Source organism: Budorcas taxicolor, chromosome 19 (genome assembly GCF_023091745.1).
Source record: "Budorcas taxicolor isolate Tak-1 chromosome 19, Takin1.1, whole genome shotgun sequence".
Lineage (NCBI taxonomy): Eukaryota > Metazoa > Chordata > Mammalia > Artiodactyla > Bovidae > Budorcas > Budorcas taxicolor.
The window spans coordinates 47,536,579-47,555,806 of record NC_068928.1 but is presented as its reverse complement, the minus strand read 5'-3'; the positions used below and the strand labels follow the sequence as shown (position 1 = coordinate 47,555,806).

Below are 19,228 nucleotides of genomic sequence, written 5' to 3'. Positions count from 1 at the left end.
TGGGGCAACAAAGGTCTTGGGACAAGAACCCTTGGGGTTGCCCAGCTCAGGAGATCTGCTCTGACGTGTCATCTCTAAGTTCACAAGTTCTATTTCCACAACTGGCTCTGGAGCTGCTCCCACTATGTCGCCACCTCTGGGCCAGGATACTACTCCTTCTTGGCTGACGTAACTAAACGGAAAAAGAACTCTTCATAGTGATAATTCCAGCTATACGACCACAACCAAGTTACTTATCCTCTATAACTCTCAGTTCTTCCATCTGCAGAATAGGGCTAAATACCTAACTCACAGAGTTGTTATGAGAACTAAACAAGAAAATGTAAGTATGATACTTAATACATAGTAGACACACAATAAATGGTTGCCACTGGTACCAGTGATCTCCACTACCCTATCATGGCTGCCCTAAGTGGGAGTAGAGTGGCACCCTGGACAAATACCTTGTAACTGTCCCCAGTTTTAGCCTAGATGACCATCAGGGTACCCTATAAGCTCTGGGAGAACAGGGATCATGCCTCTCTTAATTCTGTAGCTCCAGGGACAAGCAAATGTAATGGTATATAATGTTCGTGCTTACCAATATTTGTTAAATGAATTCACTGATTGAAAAACAGAGTTGAGTATAAGTATCAGGAACAAGAGAAGGAAGGGGTGTTAGAAGGTTAAAGAACAAATCAGGGAGGAAGAGATACTATAAAGGTCAAGCAAATAACTTGAGGGAGTTAGAAATGACAGGAAAAGAGAAATTATAGAAGAACAGGTACAAAGGAAAAAGAAAACTAAGATAGTCAGGAAACCACCAAGCAACAGAGATAAAGGTAAGAAAGAGTTCATAGTCAGTGAATGAAAATAATACTGAGACAGGCAAAAGACTGTGCCTTTGAAGAAAGAAGAGGGTTTCAGGATATCTGAAGATGAAGAACATAGAGCAGGCAGAGAAAGTGACAGAAAAAGGAGAAGGCTGAAAGGCAGGGTAGGTGCACAAAGGACTTCCCCTTTCCAAGAGATGGGAGGGCTAGAATTCTCTTCCAGTCAAATGAACTAGACTGATGATTCTAACCTACACTCTAAAAATTTACACTCTAAAGACTCTAACTATACTCTAAAACCCCTAAAAGCTTTTGTTTATGTATATGATATCTATAGATATTTGCCTTATTACAAATTAAAACTAGGAAAACAAATTTTATTCATCTAAAAATAATTTAAAACCATTATGTGTTAACATAAACACATTTTAAAAACTGTATGTTTTTTAAAAAGTGAAGTGAGACAGAGTTTCCTGGTGGCCTAGTGGTTAGGATTTGGCACTTTCACTGGGGAGGCACAGGTTCAACTCCTGGTCAGGGGAGTATCCTCTACGCCACAAAGTGTGGCCAGAATACCGGGAAACAAAAAGAAAGAAAGAAAAAGTGAAGCAAGAGAGTGGGAAACGCTTTAATGCTGGCTTCGTAGGAGACGGCTGGGCTCTCAGATCAGCTTCTGCTTTCAAACTGCTGTGATAACATGGATCAGGTAGCCTCCGGAAAACTCTACTGTACTTTTTTAAGAGTATGAGGGTGAAAAGGGCAAGGAACATCTTAGTACTATTATGAAAATAGTTTTAACCTGAGGGACACCCAAAAAGTTCTTGGGAACCTGCTAGGGGTCCCAGAACACATCTTAAGAGTCACTGAATTGAAATATAAGAATACAGACTCTAACTCACTATTTTAAAGTCAAGGAAATGGAGGCTCAAAGAGCTGTTTCTGCTAAGTCGCTTCAGTCGTGTCTGACTCTGTGCAACCCCACAGATGGCAGCCTACCAGGCTCCCCTGTCCCTGGGATTCTCCCCCAAAATTCACATACTGAACAGCGGACAGCAAAGCTCCTTGGAGTAACAGGCCTGCACTGTGACAGCTCTTCAAAATACAACCCTGATACAGCCCACTCATCCTTCGATTTAACAAATGGACCACTTTATCCATTACCAATAATATGACAGTAGCTGACATTTATAGAGCATTTACTATATACTAAGCCTTGTTCTAAGTATGTTACATGCATCAATTAAACTAACCCTCACAACAGGAACTCTTACGATCCCTATTTTACAGGACAAACTGAGTTACAGTGAAGTTAAATAAATTCTCTCAAGATCATAATGCTTTAAAAGAAGCCTAAATAGGCTACAAGGAGAAGGCAATGGTACCCCACTCCAATACTCCTGCCTGGAAAATCCATGGACGGAGGAGACTGGTAGGCTGCAGTCCATGGGGTCGCAAAGAGTCAGACACAACTGAGCGACTTCACTTTCACTTTTCACTTTCATGCATTGGAGAAGGAAATGGCGACCCACTCCAGTGTTCTTGCCTAGAGAATCCCAGGGATGGGGTCGCACAGAGTAGGACACGACTGAAGCGACTTAGCAGCGGCAGCAGCAGATAGGCTACAACCTAAGTGTTACACAGGCAAGGGAGGCTTATTTTACTCACAGATGCAGGGCTTCAGTGGGAACACTGAAAAGAAGAAACTATCACAGCATCTTCCGAAACCTTACTTTTCAGAACTCATGGAGGAGATGAAGTAATAATGGAGTCAGCATCAGATCAGGGTGGTGACCTTGAGGGAAGCTATGAGGCCTGGGGAACCTGTAGGGGAGGCTCTGGTTGAGGCTGTGCATGGTTGGAGGTAAAGAAGGTGGAATGGGAAGGCAGGGTGCCCTACCTGGTCTGCATTCTAGGTGAGAGAGACTGTGTGTGTGTGAGCGTGCACACGCACACGTGGAAAGATGTGCCACACTATAGAGGAAGTTATGCGGCTTCAAGGTTTTATGAGTGACAGCAGTTTTGCCACTGTCTTCCTTTTCTCCCTCCCCTGAAGTCCCCATGGGAAGGGCCTTCCAAAGCACAGTGTCTGCATCATGCTGCCGCGCTCAGACATGCCACCTCTAGCTTCCCATACCGTCCAGTTTCACACCAGCTCTAGAGGATGCCACGTCTCCACCAGTCTGCAGTCCTGTCTGTCCCTACAGGTAGGGTGCCACACCTTTCACCTACAACATTATTACAGTTAAGCCCCCTACATACCAATAAGTTCCGTTCCAAGAGCACGTTCATAAGTTTGATTTGTTCAAGTCCAACAAAGTTAGCCTAGTTACCCAACTAACACAATCAGTTATATAGTCTGTACTGTAGTAGGTTTATACTTCTCACACAAATAATGTATATAACACATTTTTAATCTTATAGTACAGTACCTTGAGAAATACAGTAGCACCAGCTACATCACCGCTGCTTTTACACTTGTTTCTGCACATCCTGGGCTTGAAATAAAGATACTGTACTACTGTATACAGTACTGTACAGCACACAAAAGCACAGCCGTTGGTAGAGGATGCACGCGCGTGTACGCCAGGCATGTGAACTAACTTACGTAACTGAACATGGGAGGGCACATTCGCATCTTTGAAAGCTCACAACTTGAAGGTTCATATGCGGGGGACTTACGATATTTAGATGCACCTAGGAAGGAACTCCCTCCGTCCCTTTGTGGGACTAAAGGAACTACATTTATTTCATGATGGGACATAATCCAAATGCTATTTGACGTGAATTCAGTCAGAAAGGGAATTAAAACTTTTGCCTCAAACCACAAATCACTCCTACTCAAGACTAACCTAGCCTGTGATTAGCAAGCAGTGTAAGCAAAGACGCCCAGTCTTCTGAGTCCTGTGTCTGATGTGGCTACAGCATTTCCAGATCAGGATGCAGGCCCGTGACTGGTTTCCATGTACCACATGGTGTGCCCAAATCTGCCAAGTTCCTAACCCTGGGTTTCCCCTGTCAGGGCTGACTAGAACAAGCCATGGACAAGAAAGCTCAGCTAAAGCTCACTGGATTCGATTCCCTCCTGCCAACCGTTCTCTGTGTCTCTCTGAGGCACTGCGCATTGGTGGCTGTGTCCTCCTTGCCTCTGTGCCTCTGTCTCAAGCCAGGGAACCTGCCACCACTCTAACCACTTCTGCTTCTTTGCTGGTTCCTCTTCCTCGTGCCTTCTCCCACCCCTCCCCTCAACACGTGACTGTGCCTCAAGGTTTGAACTTTTGGCCTCTGGATTCCTCTCCTTCTCTTCACTTCTCCTTGGTAGGAATTAAAAAATCAGGTCACCTCTAAATAGAAGATTCCCAAATCTCTACGTCCAGCCCCAGCTTCTCAAGCAAAACGTCATCCGTCTGCCATGTAAACGAGACAGGTAAGTCGTAAGGAATGGAACACTAGAGTCAAGTTGTCTGGCTTCAAACCCTGGCTCTATAACCTCCCCGTTATAACCTTGAACATGACTCTCTGTGACCCAGTTTCTTCATCTGCAAAGTGCAAACAGTGGCAACCTGTCTTGTGGAATTATCAAAATAATTAAATGAAATAACTGGGGAAAGCTATGAGAAGGGTACTTGATACGAATGTTCAAAAAATGATAATACAGGTCCATTTTCCTTTAGCCAAACCCTTGGGAGCCAAAAATGTTTCAGAACAGTGGTTGGTGTTCTGTATGCTAAGTGATGCCCCTCTTGAGGGAGGGTGACAGGTGGCACTCCCATGGCAGAGGCAGACACAAACACTTCATGCCCTCCTCTATGCTGCTAAGCCTCTCGGAAGTTACTTTGGGGCTTTGTAACTAGTTCTGACCAATAGCTAGGGACAAAGCTGAGGTCTGCACTCTCTTCCTTGGCAGCCACATGTTCCAGGTCAGAGGAGCCACCCTCAATCAGGGTCCTGACGTGGCTGTGGGGAACACTGTCGCCTCCTTCCCTGCACTGGACACAGCTGTACAGTCACTGAGATTCAGGGTTTACCTGTTAACAGCAAAAGTCAGTTTCTGTATTGAAAAGTATGAATATTCACAATAAGTGCAATAAATAAAGACTGTAAATAGCCCTGTGTCCATTCAGGCCAAGTTTTGTTGCCAAATGAGTTTGCCGGAAATTTTAAAATACATAAATTTTAAAAAGCTCCTTTTAGTTGGCAGTACTCTTTGGATTTCAGAACTGCAAAAGCAGTGCACACACATACCTGCGCACACAGCTCAGTCGTTTTCTATAATTGCAAACTCAACCTAGTCATGTGTCTGAATCAGCCACCCTCCCTAACTAGCCCCCCTTCTCAACGGTGCCACTTCTAATACTGGAGACAGGCTCAAACCTCTGAGCTCTGTTTGATTCGTTCCCTCTTTTCCCTTTCTCAGCAGGTGGCAAGACCCTGCTCTCCCCTCCAGAGACTCCCGGATGAGACTGCTTCCCATCTCTCAGTCCTCACTCGCCTCGAGTCCCTTTCCCCTCCTGAACTCCTGAAGCAGCCTCTGCACTTCCCAGCTCCCCTCTTCCAGCACGTTCTACATGCCTCCACAGTCTCAATCATCTTAGCCACCGCTTTCACCACATCCCTTCTTTATTCAAAAACTAATCCACGATACCCATGACCTACGGAATAAAGTCTAAGTTACTAACTATTATTCAAAGCCCCCTGGAACTTATGCTTACTTAATCATCTCACATTGTTTGTTCTCAAAGGGAACCCTCTCTCCAGCCAGCTCAATGCGCACCCTATTTCCTGAAATATGCCATATGCATTCCTTCCCCTAGGCCTTTAATAATGCAGTCTCCCACCCCAGGGTGCTGCACCCCCTGACTAAACTCCTACACATCCTTCACTGCTTGGCTCTGGTGCCACCTTCTCCGGAGATGACTCTGTGACTCCTCTGGCCCAAGTTCTGGCCCACCTTTCACTTTCCTGGCCGCCTTCACCTCTCAGAATTTGTTCCATATATTTAGAACAGTCACATCCTACCTTAGTTTCTTTTTTTCACATATTTCTTGTTTATAATAAGACTGTGTGATTCCTAGGGTACAGGGAATATAACATATTTCTTTTGTCTAAGAAGCTTGAGTATAAGTTCACATTGAAGTGAATGGAGAGATGCCACAGCTGCTGAGAAAAAAGCACTGGTACAAAAATTCAGGCCTAGGGAGGTTCAAGTCCCCCGCCCACCAGAGCCAGTGTGGCAAAAGAGTAAGAGCCATAGCCAGGAGAAGGCAGTGCAGGCCCCCAGGCTGGGCTACAATCTGGGAACGGCATACGGGCAACAGGAGTGATCAACGATACCAAACTTAAGTAGAAAAGACCTTCTCAAAGTCTGAACTCAACAACTGAACATGTAATCCAGGAAGATTCTCAAGAATTCAAAAAAATAAAATCAAAGTGTTTATTAAACAAATGTCTGTGAACCTCTGACCTGGTGAAGGCCCCCACGAGCCAGTATCTCTGGCACCCTCTCTCTGATTCTGTAGCGCTCGCATTCCCCCACATTGCTATGTATCTTTGCTGGCTCCCACATCTTTGGCACTGGAGCCCTAATTTTGCCAAAGATAGTATATAAATGAGAAGAAAAGAGCACCAAAAATAATTTTATTTGTGTGACTCAGAGAAGTCCTAAGAGATCAGTGGAAGAGGTGATTATAAAGCAACCATCTTCCCTGCCCCAGTTCCTTCTCAGTCCCCAGTCCTAGCACTGTGCAAGACATTCAGTGAGGATGTGAATAAATTAATGATGAAATGGCATATTCATCATTTACTGCTACTTAATAAAATACCACAGAAAAGGAAGCTTCTTACAAAATAGAATATGAGACTTGTACACTGTATGTTTTATTTTCAAACTAGCCAGCCTATCTTATCAATAACTCTTGAAAGAGAAAGGAAGTCCTGAAGAGTCAGGTCTATCACAGTAAAAAGCAAAAGACAGTCCTCTCAGTCCCTGCCCCTGCTGGCAGAACAGCTCCCAGAATTCTCCTCCTTTAGAGCTGATACCAAGAGCCTGCCCTTCTAGTGCCTGCTATGAAGAAAACAACTTTTTCATTCTCAAGTACCAACTAGTAAACATCTCCGTGCAAGCCTCTACCTACCTCTGTGATAAGATTCAAGGAAAACAGGAACCTGTGGTAATAAGGATTCTATTTCTTCCTTCACTGGGATTTTCATATGTTAGGTTAGCTGCAGAAGTCTACAAAGGACCATCTGATTGACAGTAATGTCAATCCAATAAAGGCAGAAATCCTTAACCTTTTCAGCTCCATGACAACAGAAGTGACGCAGTTACTACCGCTTTACACCCGTGCCCTGTGCTCCAATGTATAAAGCGCTTTATATTCTATGAGCTCACAACTTCCAGAGGTAAACAGAAAAACTGAGGTTCAGAAAGGTCATCAGACTTACACAGTACTACTTTTACAGTAGGTAAAACTACTGTGACCAGGAGTCAGAAGACCTGGGTTTGCTTCCTGGCTCTACTTAAAACCTTTGCATAAGCACTTTGAGAATTTTTAAACTATAACACACATGCTTATATTGTTGTTATTGCTGTTAATTGTTGTTGTTGACAGCACTCTCCAAACTGTAAAATTCCACGTTAATGGATTATTAACAACTCAATGACTTCTGGGCTCCTTTCAGTACACTAAGCTGTCAACTTGGAAAAATAGCACCTGTTGCTAAAGCACTGCAAGTGATGACTTCTAAAGAGTCTGCACATTATGGCCTACAGAGCCGTCCATGGGCCCCAAACACACCTAGGGTGCGCCACACCGATCCAAAAATGTGCAGCCAGCTCTAACCAGGTGGTAGGCTTCCAGGGACCTAATGGGAAAACACCAACCGCACAGATCCTAACTTCTAGCAAACAGGTGGATAACCAAGCACGTCATGCCCCTGTACTTCCATAGCTGCTCAGAACGCTTAGCCGTTCTCAAATCATTCCCTTTTTCAATTAATCGCCTAGTTTGTTTACTCGGGGAAGAGGATGTCTGAAGTCTTGCCAAGCAGAGATATTAAACTAGGCTTTCCCGTTCTTCCAGGCCTCGGTCCCAACCAGTTCTGTCACTGAAGTCCCAGCTCCTGTGGCATTCCTTGTCGTGCCAAGTCTGAGCCCCAGGAGGCTACCATTCTCACTCTGAGGCGCTGCTTGCCCCTGCGAGCACCAATCTATCCCCAAACAAACCATCTTTCCTACTGGCCAAAATACTTGGGTTCTTTCAACCGGGACTCTGCAACCTGAATCTTTAGCCCACTGTGACATTTCTTAGACCAATTTGGCATCTCCTAGCCATTTAAATTAGGTTTTTGATCTTTCAGTCCTCTCTCCTCCTAAGCATGGACCTTCTGGCAGAAGTGGTAATGAGGAAACTGTTTATTCCTATCCCAGGCCCAGACAAACAAAAGCAAGAATTTTTAAAAAGGGAATTCACTTTGTAAACTGTAAAGTCCTACAGTAACAAACTATTAATATCTCGAGACTCTTAGGCTGGGCTCTTTTCATTATATCAGGCTGTAAACACTTGTCCCCTCTGCTCTCACCACCCCTATCTTACCCCATCTCACACTTCCTCGGAAATGCATTCACTAAGACTTTCTCTCTCCTTCCGCTTTCAGGATTTTGCTGAAGAATATTTCTCCTGGTCAGAAGCTGAACATCTGCTACACTTCCCAGAAGAGACCACTCTACAACCTTGACTTTATTAACAGCAGAAGCTAGTCTGATGTTTTCATTGTCCTTTTACCTAAAGTTAGCATAAAACTTTGAGCTTCAATTTCTAAACAGCCATGACAGTTCCACAGCTTCATATTCTCCCCAGAACCCCATGCCCCTGGATTAGACTATTAGATAGGTTTCCCACTGATGAGTTTATCACAATGTGTAGAAACGCATGAACTCATGACCAGTCCATGGAGGATGAATATACACATCTCCAAGGATGTACTCAATTTCTTGCCCAACAAATCAATAGTCCCTTATATAAAGTTGTGCTAAGACCATAGCCAATAGCCACATGTTGCTATTTAAATGTAAAATAATTAAAACTGACTAAAAATTTAAACTCAGTTCCTCAGTTGCTCAACAGCCACGTATGGCCAGTGGCTACTACATTGGGGCAGCACAAATATAGAACATTTCTATCACCACAGAAATTTACTGTTCAGCAGTGATACAGGCTGCTTATGAATAATATTGTTGTGAGAAATGGTAGCAGAACACAGGTAATGAGTAACCAGTGCTCCCTACAAATCCACTAAAACAATTTGTCCAGGATATGAATTCCATACACTTCCAGCACTGCAAGATTTAAAAGCACATTTCAGCTTTAATGGGTAATTTTATTCCTTACCAAAAATTTCTTTTTCTCACTGGCCCCTGCACATGAGCTTGTTGTTACTGTGGGGCTGTTCAGAAGGGCTGAGCTGCTGCTGTTGTGCTTTTTCTTTAAAAACAAAAAAACTGAGGTTAATAATTTGTATCCTTCATGCTGCAGAAAAAGTCTGATGATATGCAAGTAAACTGTGGATCCAAATAACTAGTATCTCTTGTTGAGATTATTTCCTGAGAGTAGTCAATCTTTTTCACAGGCTTCTACTTCTATAACCACTGCCTTTACTCCAAGAACACAGCAGTAGGCACAGTAAAAGATCAGGATTTTCTAATAGTAGCTTTAGTATCCTCTGAGCAGGATTCCTAAACAGTAACAGACCACTTCACTCCTCGGCTGGGTTCTTTCGGGCCTTCCAACTCAAGAAAGCTTCCCCTTTTCACCTACTAACTGATATCCACGCTAACAGTCCCATTTGGAGAAGGATCAGCTGACTGGAGCAGCATTAGCAAGCACACTCCACATAGGAAGACAGGAAGGAAAGTGAGGTCATTAGGCTCAAGTCTGGGGGAGGGGATTCGCTTCTGGTAAAATGCTCCTTCCAAAAGCAGCTTTGAATAGAAAGGTTACAGCAAGGGAGAACCCACACAATCAGAATAATGTACGAAAGCAGTACAAGAATGGGCCCTATTCTGTTGCTCCCCCAGTTCTATAAGGTAACCACAAAAAATAAAAGCAGCTCTCTAAACTATTCCTTCCGCTATAACTGAAACAAAAGGACTTGGGGTCCCCAGTTTTCCTAAAGGCAGGAAATACTCTGGGAGGCTACATCTAGCAGACCTCAGACAGAAAAAGTTTCAGCTCCTTCTACTTTCTCCAGGAACCAAGAGCACTTTTAAAGAACTGGTAGACAAGGTGCATATGAGGAGAGAGAAGGTCAGCTGACAACCAAGAGAACCACAAGGAGGAAATCATCAAACACACTGAACACAACCCTCCGATGCCCACTAGGAAGGAAGGCTCCCCCTCACTCACGCCTCTCTTCTGCCAAAGGACCCAGGAAACAAGGAGGTCAGCAACACTGAACAGAAGAAAGTTCTCACCAGTGTACAAGCGGAAATGTTAACAAAATAGAAACTGTTTTCCTAAGAAAGCACACAGCTCTCAATAAAACAGGCACTCTCAATTACCTGAGTTAACAAGGGGAAACAGCTGTAAATAACAACAAAATCACTCATTCTTACCTTTCAGAATATATGATGTTTTATTAAATATATTTCCCGTCCTAATTACATTTAAATAAACTAAAATCAATTAATTCTTCCTGAGAATATACTGTTTAAAGACCTTCTAAGCTAGAGATCATGAGTCTGGATAAAATATTTGCCAAATGATCAGTAAAGGAAAAATTCTATGAATACTCCTCATAATTAGCAAAGAAGTTACTCTTATTCTTCACAAATGAAATACTATTTACAAGGTCAGATGCACAAGGCACTGGGACTCCAGATCATGACCCATACCTGGTGGGTATACATCACTTACCTACCATTCAAGAGACTGTGAAAGGAAGGGGCCAACAGCATTTAAACCTGTAACATATTTCCCATCTGAAACTCACCCCCAACAAAGTTAGTTAACAGCCACAGCTGCACACACCTGCCTATTTGGGTGACCCGTGTCTTTGCTCTTCATGGTCTCATATCCAGGCACCCGGGGACGTCGGCTCATCTGGAGGGCCACCAGGTCCTTCATGATTGAGTTCAATGCCTCCTGCTCATCTGCAAAGAAAGAGAGCACATGGGCTAAGACACTTTAAAACAGACCACAAAAGAAAGTACTTAAACAAATTGTATGACTCATACTCAGGGAGTTTTGCCCAGGTGAAATGACAGGTCCTGTAACTAAATGACATAAATTTGCTATCTGTGAAAAGAGGATAACTGGCAAATTGAATTTTAATAGATTCTAACAGCTCTCCAATCGGATTTCTGGCAGTAATATCTACCTATTCACTGGGAGCGAGAGAGGTGCTCAAACAAACCAATTCTTCCAGCGCCAGAGAAACTCAACCAGGAAAAACAGATGAAAAGTTGGAGTGAAGTGAAGAACAACACAGCACAGTGTAGCAGGGAACTGAGTAGAAAGATGAATTCACGGAGAATCAATTATGAGACAATCAGTCACAGACCTATTCTTCAAGTACTATAGGAGAGCATATTTAAAAGGTACCAAGCAAGGTTGCTGCTTTAAACAGAAGTTGTTTCACAAGCCTAGCCTTTGAATGCCCCTTCCCAACTCTTTACAAGTTTATAGGCCTTCTGCTTCCCACAGGGAAGTCGAAAGGCAGTTCTATTGTTTTTCTTCCCTAACCAAGCAAGCAGTGCATTGTCTCTGCCTTATTGGTATTACTTTTAATCCCCCTTTCTTGAAATAGCATAGAGCACTAGAGTTCTCATGCATTGAAGACAACTGGCCAAAACCGAGAACCTAAAACCAGGCCAATTCCACATTTTGCCAAATTCTCCCAGGTCCTTCAAGAGATCCTTGTCCACTCAAATAGCAGTGGGAGGTTGAAATAAACAGGTCTGTTGATCTGCAAAGAAACATGAGGAATGAGTTGTTATACTTGCTTTCCTGACAAGTGAGTCACAGACTTGGGGCACACCTTAAAAGAAGCAAGCACAAGACCCCACCCACAGAGTGTGCCTATCTTCTGCCCTTTATCCCTGCCCCTTGAAAATATTCTAATGCCCTGTGTACAGGAAAGACCAGCACGAAGCACAGGAAGTAAATGGCATCATTCGCCTCTCCCCTCGTCCTGGACCAAATCTGCTCAGGTGCCCTACTTGCCCTCTGAGGAGGTGCAGGTAGGAAGAAGGGTACCCATGGAGAGATCTCTGTCTGCTCAGAAAAGTAAAATTAGATTTAAGACTTGGAAGAAAAACACCATTAGAGTAGCTTCCTTACTAATTCCACTTCAAAATACATACAAAAGTATGAGTGATACAGTTGCAGTACAAAATGAATGAAGTAAATGAGGTAACGAATGAGGACGAAGTGGGTATTTACACAAAGACACTTATTAAAAAATTAAAACTCATACATCCCATCAATTATTTTATATTTTCTCACAATTTACCTGTAGGCTCCTTAAAGAGAACTTGCTTGGATTTTGTTTTTAACCCCCAAACCAAGATTTTAAAACTAGAGTATAACACCTAAACTAGAAGGACTGGCTTATATACATATAATATAAATACACGCATTTATAGTGGAGAAGGAAATGGCAACCCACTCCAGTATTCTTGCCTGGCAAATCCCATGGACAGAGGAGCCTGGTGGGCTATAGTCCATGGAGTCACAAAAAAAAGAACACGATTGAAGCAACTTAGCATACACACACGCACTTCTATTAAATTTAACATAAATAATTAAATATATATGTATAAAATTGTATATCATTAAATATTATATATGTATGAAATTATTGGACCAAGTATAATAGTAAATGAGGGCTTCCCAGAGTGGCTCAGTGGTAAAGAGTCTGCCTGCCAATGCAGGGGACGCAGGCCCAACCGTGGGTCAGGAAGACCCCGTGGAGGAGAGCCTGGCAGGCTGCAGTCGATCGGGTCTGTCAGATACGACTGCAACACATGCACGCACTTGACAGGAAGTTGGGATCACCATGATCATGACTAGATGGCACTAGATGGGCGTTTTCTGAGGAGCATCCACTGACAGTCCTAACAGCAGAGTGCATGTGATTTTCAGTGTCAAGGAAACCAGCCTTAGAGCTGAGAATAGCTGTCTCAACTCAGATATTGAAACAAAATGGATGTGTATATTCACACACAGATACACACATGCTTTTCAAATCAAATCTGTGACAAGCATGACTAGAGAAATTGTTTCTAATTCTGTATAAGATGATGCTATTATAAGAGCTGGTTTATCAGGTTGACAAATTCTGTTTCCAGGAAGCTAACCAATTCCTGGCATTACTTAACGGATAAACTTGTTTGGTAGTTCCAGCGCTGAGAACACACTGGAGGAATGGTTTGGCTCTATCTCCTGGAATCCAGGACAACTGACACAGTGAAACATAGTTATAGAATCTGCTGTTGTGTCAAGAGAGCATACATTTCTAAAGGCAAACGGGTTCTTAAACTGATACTTCAAACTGAGGAGATGGATAAAGACGGGAAGCACATCAAGTGGTTCTTTCAGGCATTTCTTCCTGGATTGGGATTTTAACTGAATTATCTGTGCTACCGTATGCATTCCTTAAAAAAAAAAAAAGAAAGAAATTAACAAATAGCTTTCTTAGAGTGCAACAGTTATATGGACCTTGGAGTCAGAAAGACTTGGGTTTTAAGGAGCCCTTAGACAAATTATTTATTCTCCCTAAACCTCAATTTCCTCATCTGTAAAATGTACATAATAAAAGTATCATTACACAGAGCTGCTGTGAGACTTAAGAGGGGAAAAAAGAAACCTTACAAATTATTCCTCATGGTACCTAATGCTGAAAAAATGCTGGCTATTATCATCATCAATGGGGAAAAAAAGGTTAATGGGAAAAGACTGGAGGCCACAATATATCCTAATACTTAATTTTATTTTAGAATTTTTATTAATCATTAACAATAACCATTTACTGACTACCTATCATGTATTATACATTAGACAGTTTTGAAAGATACTTTTGATATCAAACTCTAGGGGTAAAAAGACAGACAACACACAAATACAAGGTTATGCAAATAAAGAGATCGAATTAGACAAACCAGAATACATAAACACGTGTGAAAAAGTTTTTTTACAACGTGAGTAGCAAGGGGTTATATAGATAATTTTACAGAATAAAGATATTTTTCTGTTTTGAAAAAAGGAAAGCTGTTCCAGCTATGGATGAGAGCTTTATAAATGAACTGAGGAGGAGAAGGGACGTGAAAGCAAGTGAACAGCGGAGGAAAAGAGGCTCAGGGACTGATCCTGAGTGAATACTCACGCCAACAAGAAGAGTAGGAAGAAGATGTGCCAGCACAGAAGTCTTTAAGAGAACCAGAAAGAAACAGACAAAAGTAACACCACAGAAGCTAAGACCGAAGAAGAGCAGGGGCAGGCAGGTCCAATAGGGTAACAGAGGCAGAAACATCTTGACAGGGAATCGAGAAGCTGAAGATTGGAAGTAGTGGAAATCAATAATTCCTTTATGAACTTTACACGTGAACAAGCTGAGGCAGAGGTAAGAGTATGCTATAACCTTGAAAAGATTTCCAAAGGACGGGGGTGGTATGACACACGTCAAAGCTACCAGAAAGAAGCACAAAGGAAGAAGTTAACTCTAGAGATTAGAGGGTTAAAGATCTAGGGGTGAGGAATATTCATAGGAAAAAAAAAAAGAAGAAGGGCTCTATGAAACAGGATTTGCAATCCAGGTTTAAAAAGTGGAAGCTCTGTCAGCAGTCTCAAGCAGATAGCTATCCGTAATTATCCAGCAGCAAGTACTTTTTCTTCTGCTATCCTGACCTAAGGCTTGGGGGCTGCCAGGCAAACACACTCCTCGCTCATTAACCCCAGCAGGAAGTCACCCTTCCAGACTGAGCTATTACTTCTATCTAAAAGCAGGGTCTTAAGGCACTCCCATTTATGAATTCCCTTGGCTAAAACCCCAGAAAAGTTTCCAGAAGCAACACGTCGTTGGATAAACACTGTTGTCCCGCATGATGCCAGACACTCTTTATCCCATACATACAACTCCCAAATTTAATCTCTGTTTTCATTTAAATGATTTCTTCATCTTGGCAATGCTCTACTCTACCCAACTTTATAAGATCATCCGATCACACTGCTCACTCTGGAGACCCTGTGCCTCAGTGTCTGTGAGTCTGATTTTACTGCCTGACTGTTCATGACATGCTACATACCCGCACGGTTCTCCTCCATCCTGTCCCTCCGGGCAAACATCATCTCCTAGTATAAGTATAAGCAAAAAGGTCTGATCCTCAATTCACAACAAACATTTTTCCTTTTTCGTTCAAGGTCCTGGCTGAAAACTTTGCTAGATCTCAAAGTAAAATTCTGGGGTTTATTTTTCTGTTTCTGTGATATAAGAGTCCTTCAATATTAGTTGATGACTTAAAATTTAAAAATACATATTACAAAGTAAGCTATTGCTTCCTCATAAGAATCCATACATCACCATCATATTTTATTTTAAGTTAATGAAATTTAACCTTTGAGGTCTGAGGACTATAGGATAATGTATGTCAATCTCAAAACTACAGAATTGATCTCTCCATCCAATGTATCTTTACAGTTTTGACAAGGTATCTATAACACCACTTATTTGTTTATATGTTTCTGGTTCACCTTACCTAACTATCACTTCTTAAATACAGGATAAATACATATACAGGGCCATGTACTGTATCTGACACAGAAGAGATGTTCAATAAAAGGGGCAAAGGAAAAATGGATAGCTTAGATAGTCAGAACGAAGAAAACTGCTTCTTATCCTGTGTATTTCACTAAGTCATGCCCAGTTGGACTGATACTTTTTATAAATGCCTAAAATTCAGTTTTAAAGCCAACCATAATTTTGTAAAACATCAGAAGTCTAGTCGTGACAAAGCCACGTTGAGTCATTAAACTATGATCCCAATTTCAATTAACAAACAGTTGCCAACTACTTAGATCTACACAGGCAGTCAGATTCTAGCCAAACAGACTGGTATAACTGGGAGCTTCCAACAGCCTTGAAACAATGATTCTGACTTCAAACCAAGTTATCAAACCAGAATCACACCATCCTAAATCCTACACTCAGTTCACGTTCCTGTAATGTTTCCAAGTTGTTACATATTTTTCAGTAATACTTCCCACCAAACTTTAGATTGCATTTATAGAGCCCAAGTAAACACCAGCAAATTAACCTTAGGTGTAATTAGCAGCATTTGCCACTATAATTACTAAAACCAGGAGGGAATTTTGGTGTGACAAGAAAAAACGACCAGTCAATTTTCAATTTTTTTAATAACCACATAATATCAAAGCCAAAAAAAAAGGCCAAAAACAAACAAAAAGAGCATTTCCTATTATTTACAAGGATAAGTGTAATTTCCACTAGAAAGTTACTGGGGCTAACTGCCAATATAAAATCTGACCTGTTTTCATCACCAACCCAAGCTGTCAAACAAGCTTGAGTCTGGGGCTTAGAACAGCTCAGGAAAATATGACTGTTAACCAAGGAACCTGAAGGGCAGAAACTCAAATTAGTTTTACCCCTTTCCTCGCTGGGCTGGAGTTTAACAAGTATAATAAAATATTAATAAGTCTATGTTTCTCCCTTATTACCCCTTGAACTTATTTAGGACTACATACAGCAACTAACGCATGCTAACCTGGCAATCTGACTTTTCATCATTTATATCACCAAAATGGAAACCAGTACTTAACAGAGAGACTCTGTGTGTGTTTGTACATACACCCTTGCTGAGCCCTATACAAAGCAAACTGAAGGTCAGGTTCTAAGAGAATTCAGTACTAGTTCTAGGTGCATGCCAAGGTCATCTACTTAAAAGAAAGTGAGAATGGTATGAGGGAAGAGTGGTGAAGAAAGCCAGGCAGGGGTTCTTAAATCAGCTTGTCTGCCGATTAATATACTGCAGTCACCAGGCAAGTTAATTTCCCCCTCACTGTCTCACTTTCTTCATGTAAAAACTGACATGGGACCAAATGAGAAGATATTGAGTTTTTGGTCCTTTTTCCTTTGGGGCTCTGGACCCTATCTACATAGTTCCTTTCGTCCCCATCACTGTCTCTCCAAATGCTCACACATTTACATTTTTTGAAATGATTTTGAAATGTGAAAACAGGCTGACCTCTATTTTATTATTAGGCACGAAATGTAGTCAACATATCTGGACACTGATTCAGCACTCGAGAAAGTGGAAAATAGGAGGTCTGCACACCCTTAAGTATTCACACTCCCCTTTGGGATTTAAGCCTGTCCCCGCAGGATAAAAAGGAAAGGCTGATTAGAAAGATTATCACAAATGTAGGTTCACAAATCAATTCAAAGATTTAGTGTGATCATCAAATTCCAGAGCACAAGATAAATGTGTGAAACCTGGGGAGGACAAGAAGAATTATGTACCCCATTTACAGTAAATGCTCAACGAGTATTTGTTGAATTACTTATTTATTCAATAAATACCAGGCCTCACTGAGTTCGTTTTCTGCTTACTGTCACAGACTTTGCCCAGAAAAGCAAGCACTTCTGAAATAAAGCATGGGAAGGAAACAGCCCAATAAATGAAGGAACCCATTCCTTACTGTAGAGGGGCAGCATGGAACAGAACAAGGCAATTCATTCAAAGCCAGAGTGTAAAGATGGGCCACAAAAGATTATCTGCCCAATGTGACACAGCAAACACTTAGCCTCCTACAAAAACGACTTGACCTTGCCATAGGGCAAAGCAAACATTAATGTTCCCTCTTCACAGATGGAATCAGTGGCTGTGCAAATGATCCCTTAACTGAAGTTTACCCCTTGATTAATTAGGACAATAACAAATACTTTGCAAAACTTGCCACTGCAGACAACTGTATCAAAATAACTGATCCAACAAGAGAAGCAAAGTACATCGAACATGTTACTGCTACTTAATGAACTCCAATAGTCGTCTGCTAAATTACCACAAAGGACATGAAATATAATTCAGTTCAAATGCTGCGTGTGGAAGACATTAAAACGTTCCTTAGACTACATCTTCACAACAGAAATTGCAACTATCGATTAAAAAGGAAATGATTTCATAGAGATTCTTTTGTGTAGTGAATGTTTCTCTCTTTCAAAAGTTACATAATTTCAGGGACACCGCTAGATTAAACTAATGGATGTAAAACACTGCAACGAGATTTTTCAAAGAGTAGGATGTGTATTATCACTGGCAGCCGATTCCCAAACTCCAGCAATCTGCGTGCAGCTCGCATTTCTCAACCGCGCGGTTGATAACAGTGATTGCCATTTTAATCACCTCGCAGCCTGTCTCCCCGCACGCCCTCCCCCCTGCGCTGGGGCGCGCACAGGGCTAGAGAGCAAGCCCCGGGAACTCTCACAGGCCCGCCTGTGTGAGCAAAGGGAAGGAAATGACACAGGCAGGAAAAAAAAGCAAATCAAGGAAAAGACACAACAGCAGCTAGGCCTGCACCAGCCTCCAGCCCGGGCCCCACACTGCGCTCGCGCTCCCCCGCCCTCGGGCTCGGGGTCCCGCTCGCTCGGCCCGGAGCGGGTTGCTCTGCCGAGCACGGGCCCTCGACCCGCCGCCGCTTGCTCGGGATGTGCTGGCCGCGCGGCCAGGAAAGAGGCGGCCGAGTGGGCTCTGCGGACCGGGGCCGCCCTTGAAGGCCGGGGGAGCCAGAACCCCCGCCCGGGCCGCGAAGCCGCTAAGCCGCGAGCGGGGCGGGCGGGCGCCGGCGGTCCGCAGCCCCGGCCGGGCGGGCTGTCCATGCCTGTCAGGCGGCGGCCCAGGGTCCTCCTCCCCTCAGCCCGGGGCGGGGCGACGCGAAGCAGCGCGGGCACAGGCCGGGGCGGTGGCGACACTCACCCATGGTGGCGACGGCGGCGGCGGCGGCTCGGGCCCGAGTGTCACCTCCGCAGCCGGAGCTGCATGCCGGGGGCGCGGGCGGCGGGGACGGCAGCGGGCCTGGCTCCGCGCGGGGGGCGCGGGCTGCGCTCGGGGCCCCCGCCGCCTCCCCAGGCTCCGGCTCCGGCTCCGCCCGCGGCCGGGCGCTGTGGCATGGGCAGGGTGGCCCGCTACATCCCCGGCGCTCCTCGGCTCGGCCCAGCCCGGCCTCGGCGGCGCCGCTCGGCCCGCCCGACCGCCAGTCCCTCAGTCCCGAAGTCGTTCCGTCCGGCCGCCGTTCTCCACCTCAGGAACGCTCCGAAAAACAAACCGCTGGTCGCGCAGCTCGCCCCCCTGCCTGTCACTCACTCCAGCACTCGCCAATCCTAGCCAGCCGCTGGCCCATGGTGCCACC

General features: G+C 43.6%; 1 protein-coding gene across 2 annotated transcripts in view; it reads right to left on the bottom strand.

Annotated features, from left to right (window-relative positions):
- The window catches only part of MAP3K3 (mitogen-activated protein kinase kinase kinase 3), a 59,641-nt gene extending 40,748 nt beyond the window's left edge, over positions 1-18,893 (bottom strand). For both annotated transcript variants that reach the window (XM_052657111.1, XM_052657112.1), the window contains exons 1-2: positions 18,796-18,893; positions 10,838-10,959 (exon numbers count right to left, since the gene is read on the bottom strand). In XM_052657111.1, coding sequence (XP_052513071.1) covers positions 10,838-10,959; positions 18,796-18,799 — 126 coding nt within the window. In that variant the 5' untranslated portion in view covers positions 18,800-18,893. The remainder of the gene's footprint in view (positions 1-10,837; positions 10,960-18,795) is intronic.
- Positions 18,894-19,228: the final 335 nt, after the last annotated feature.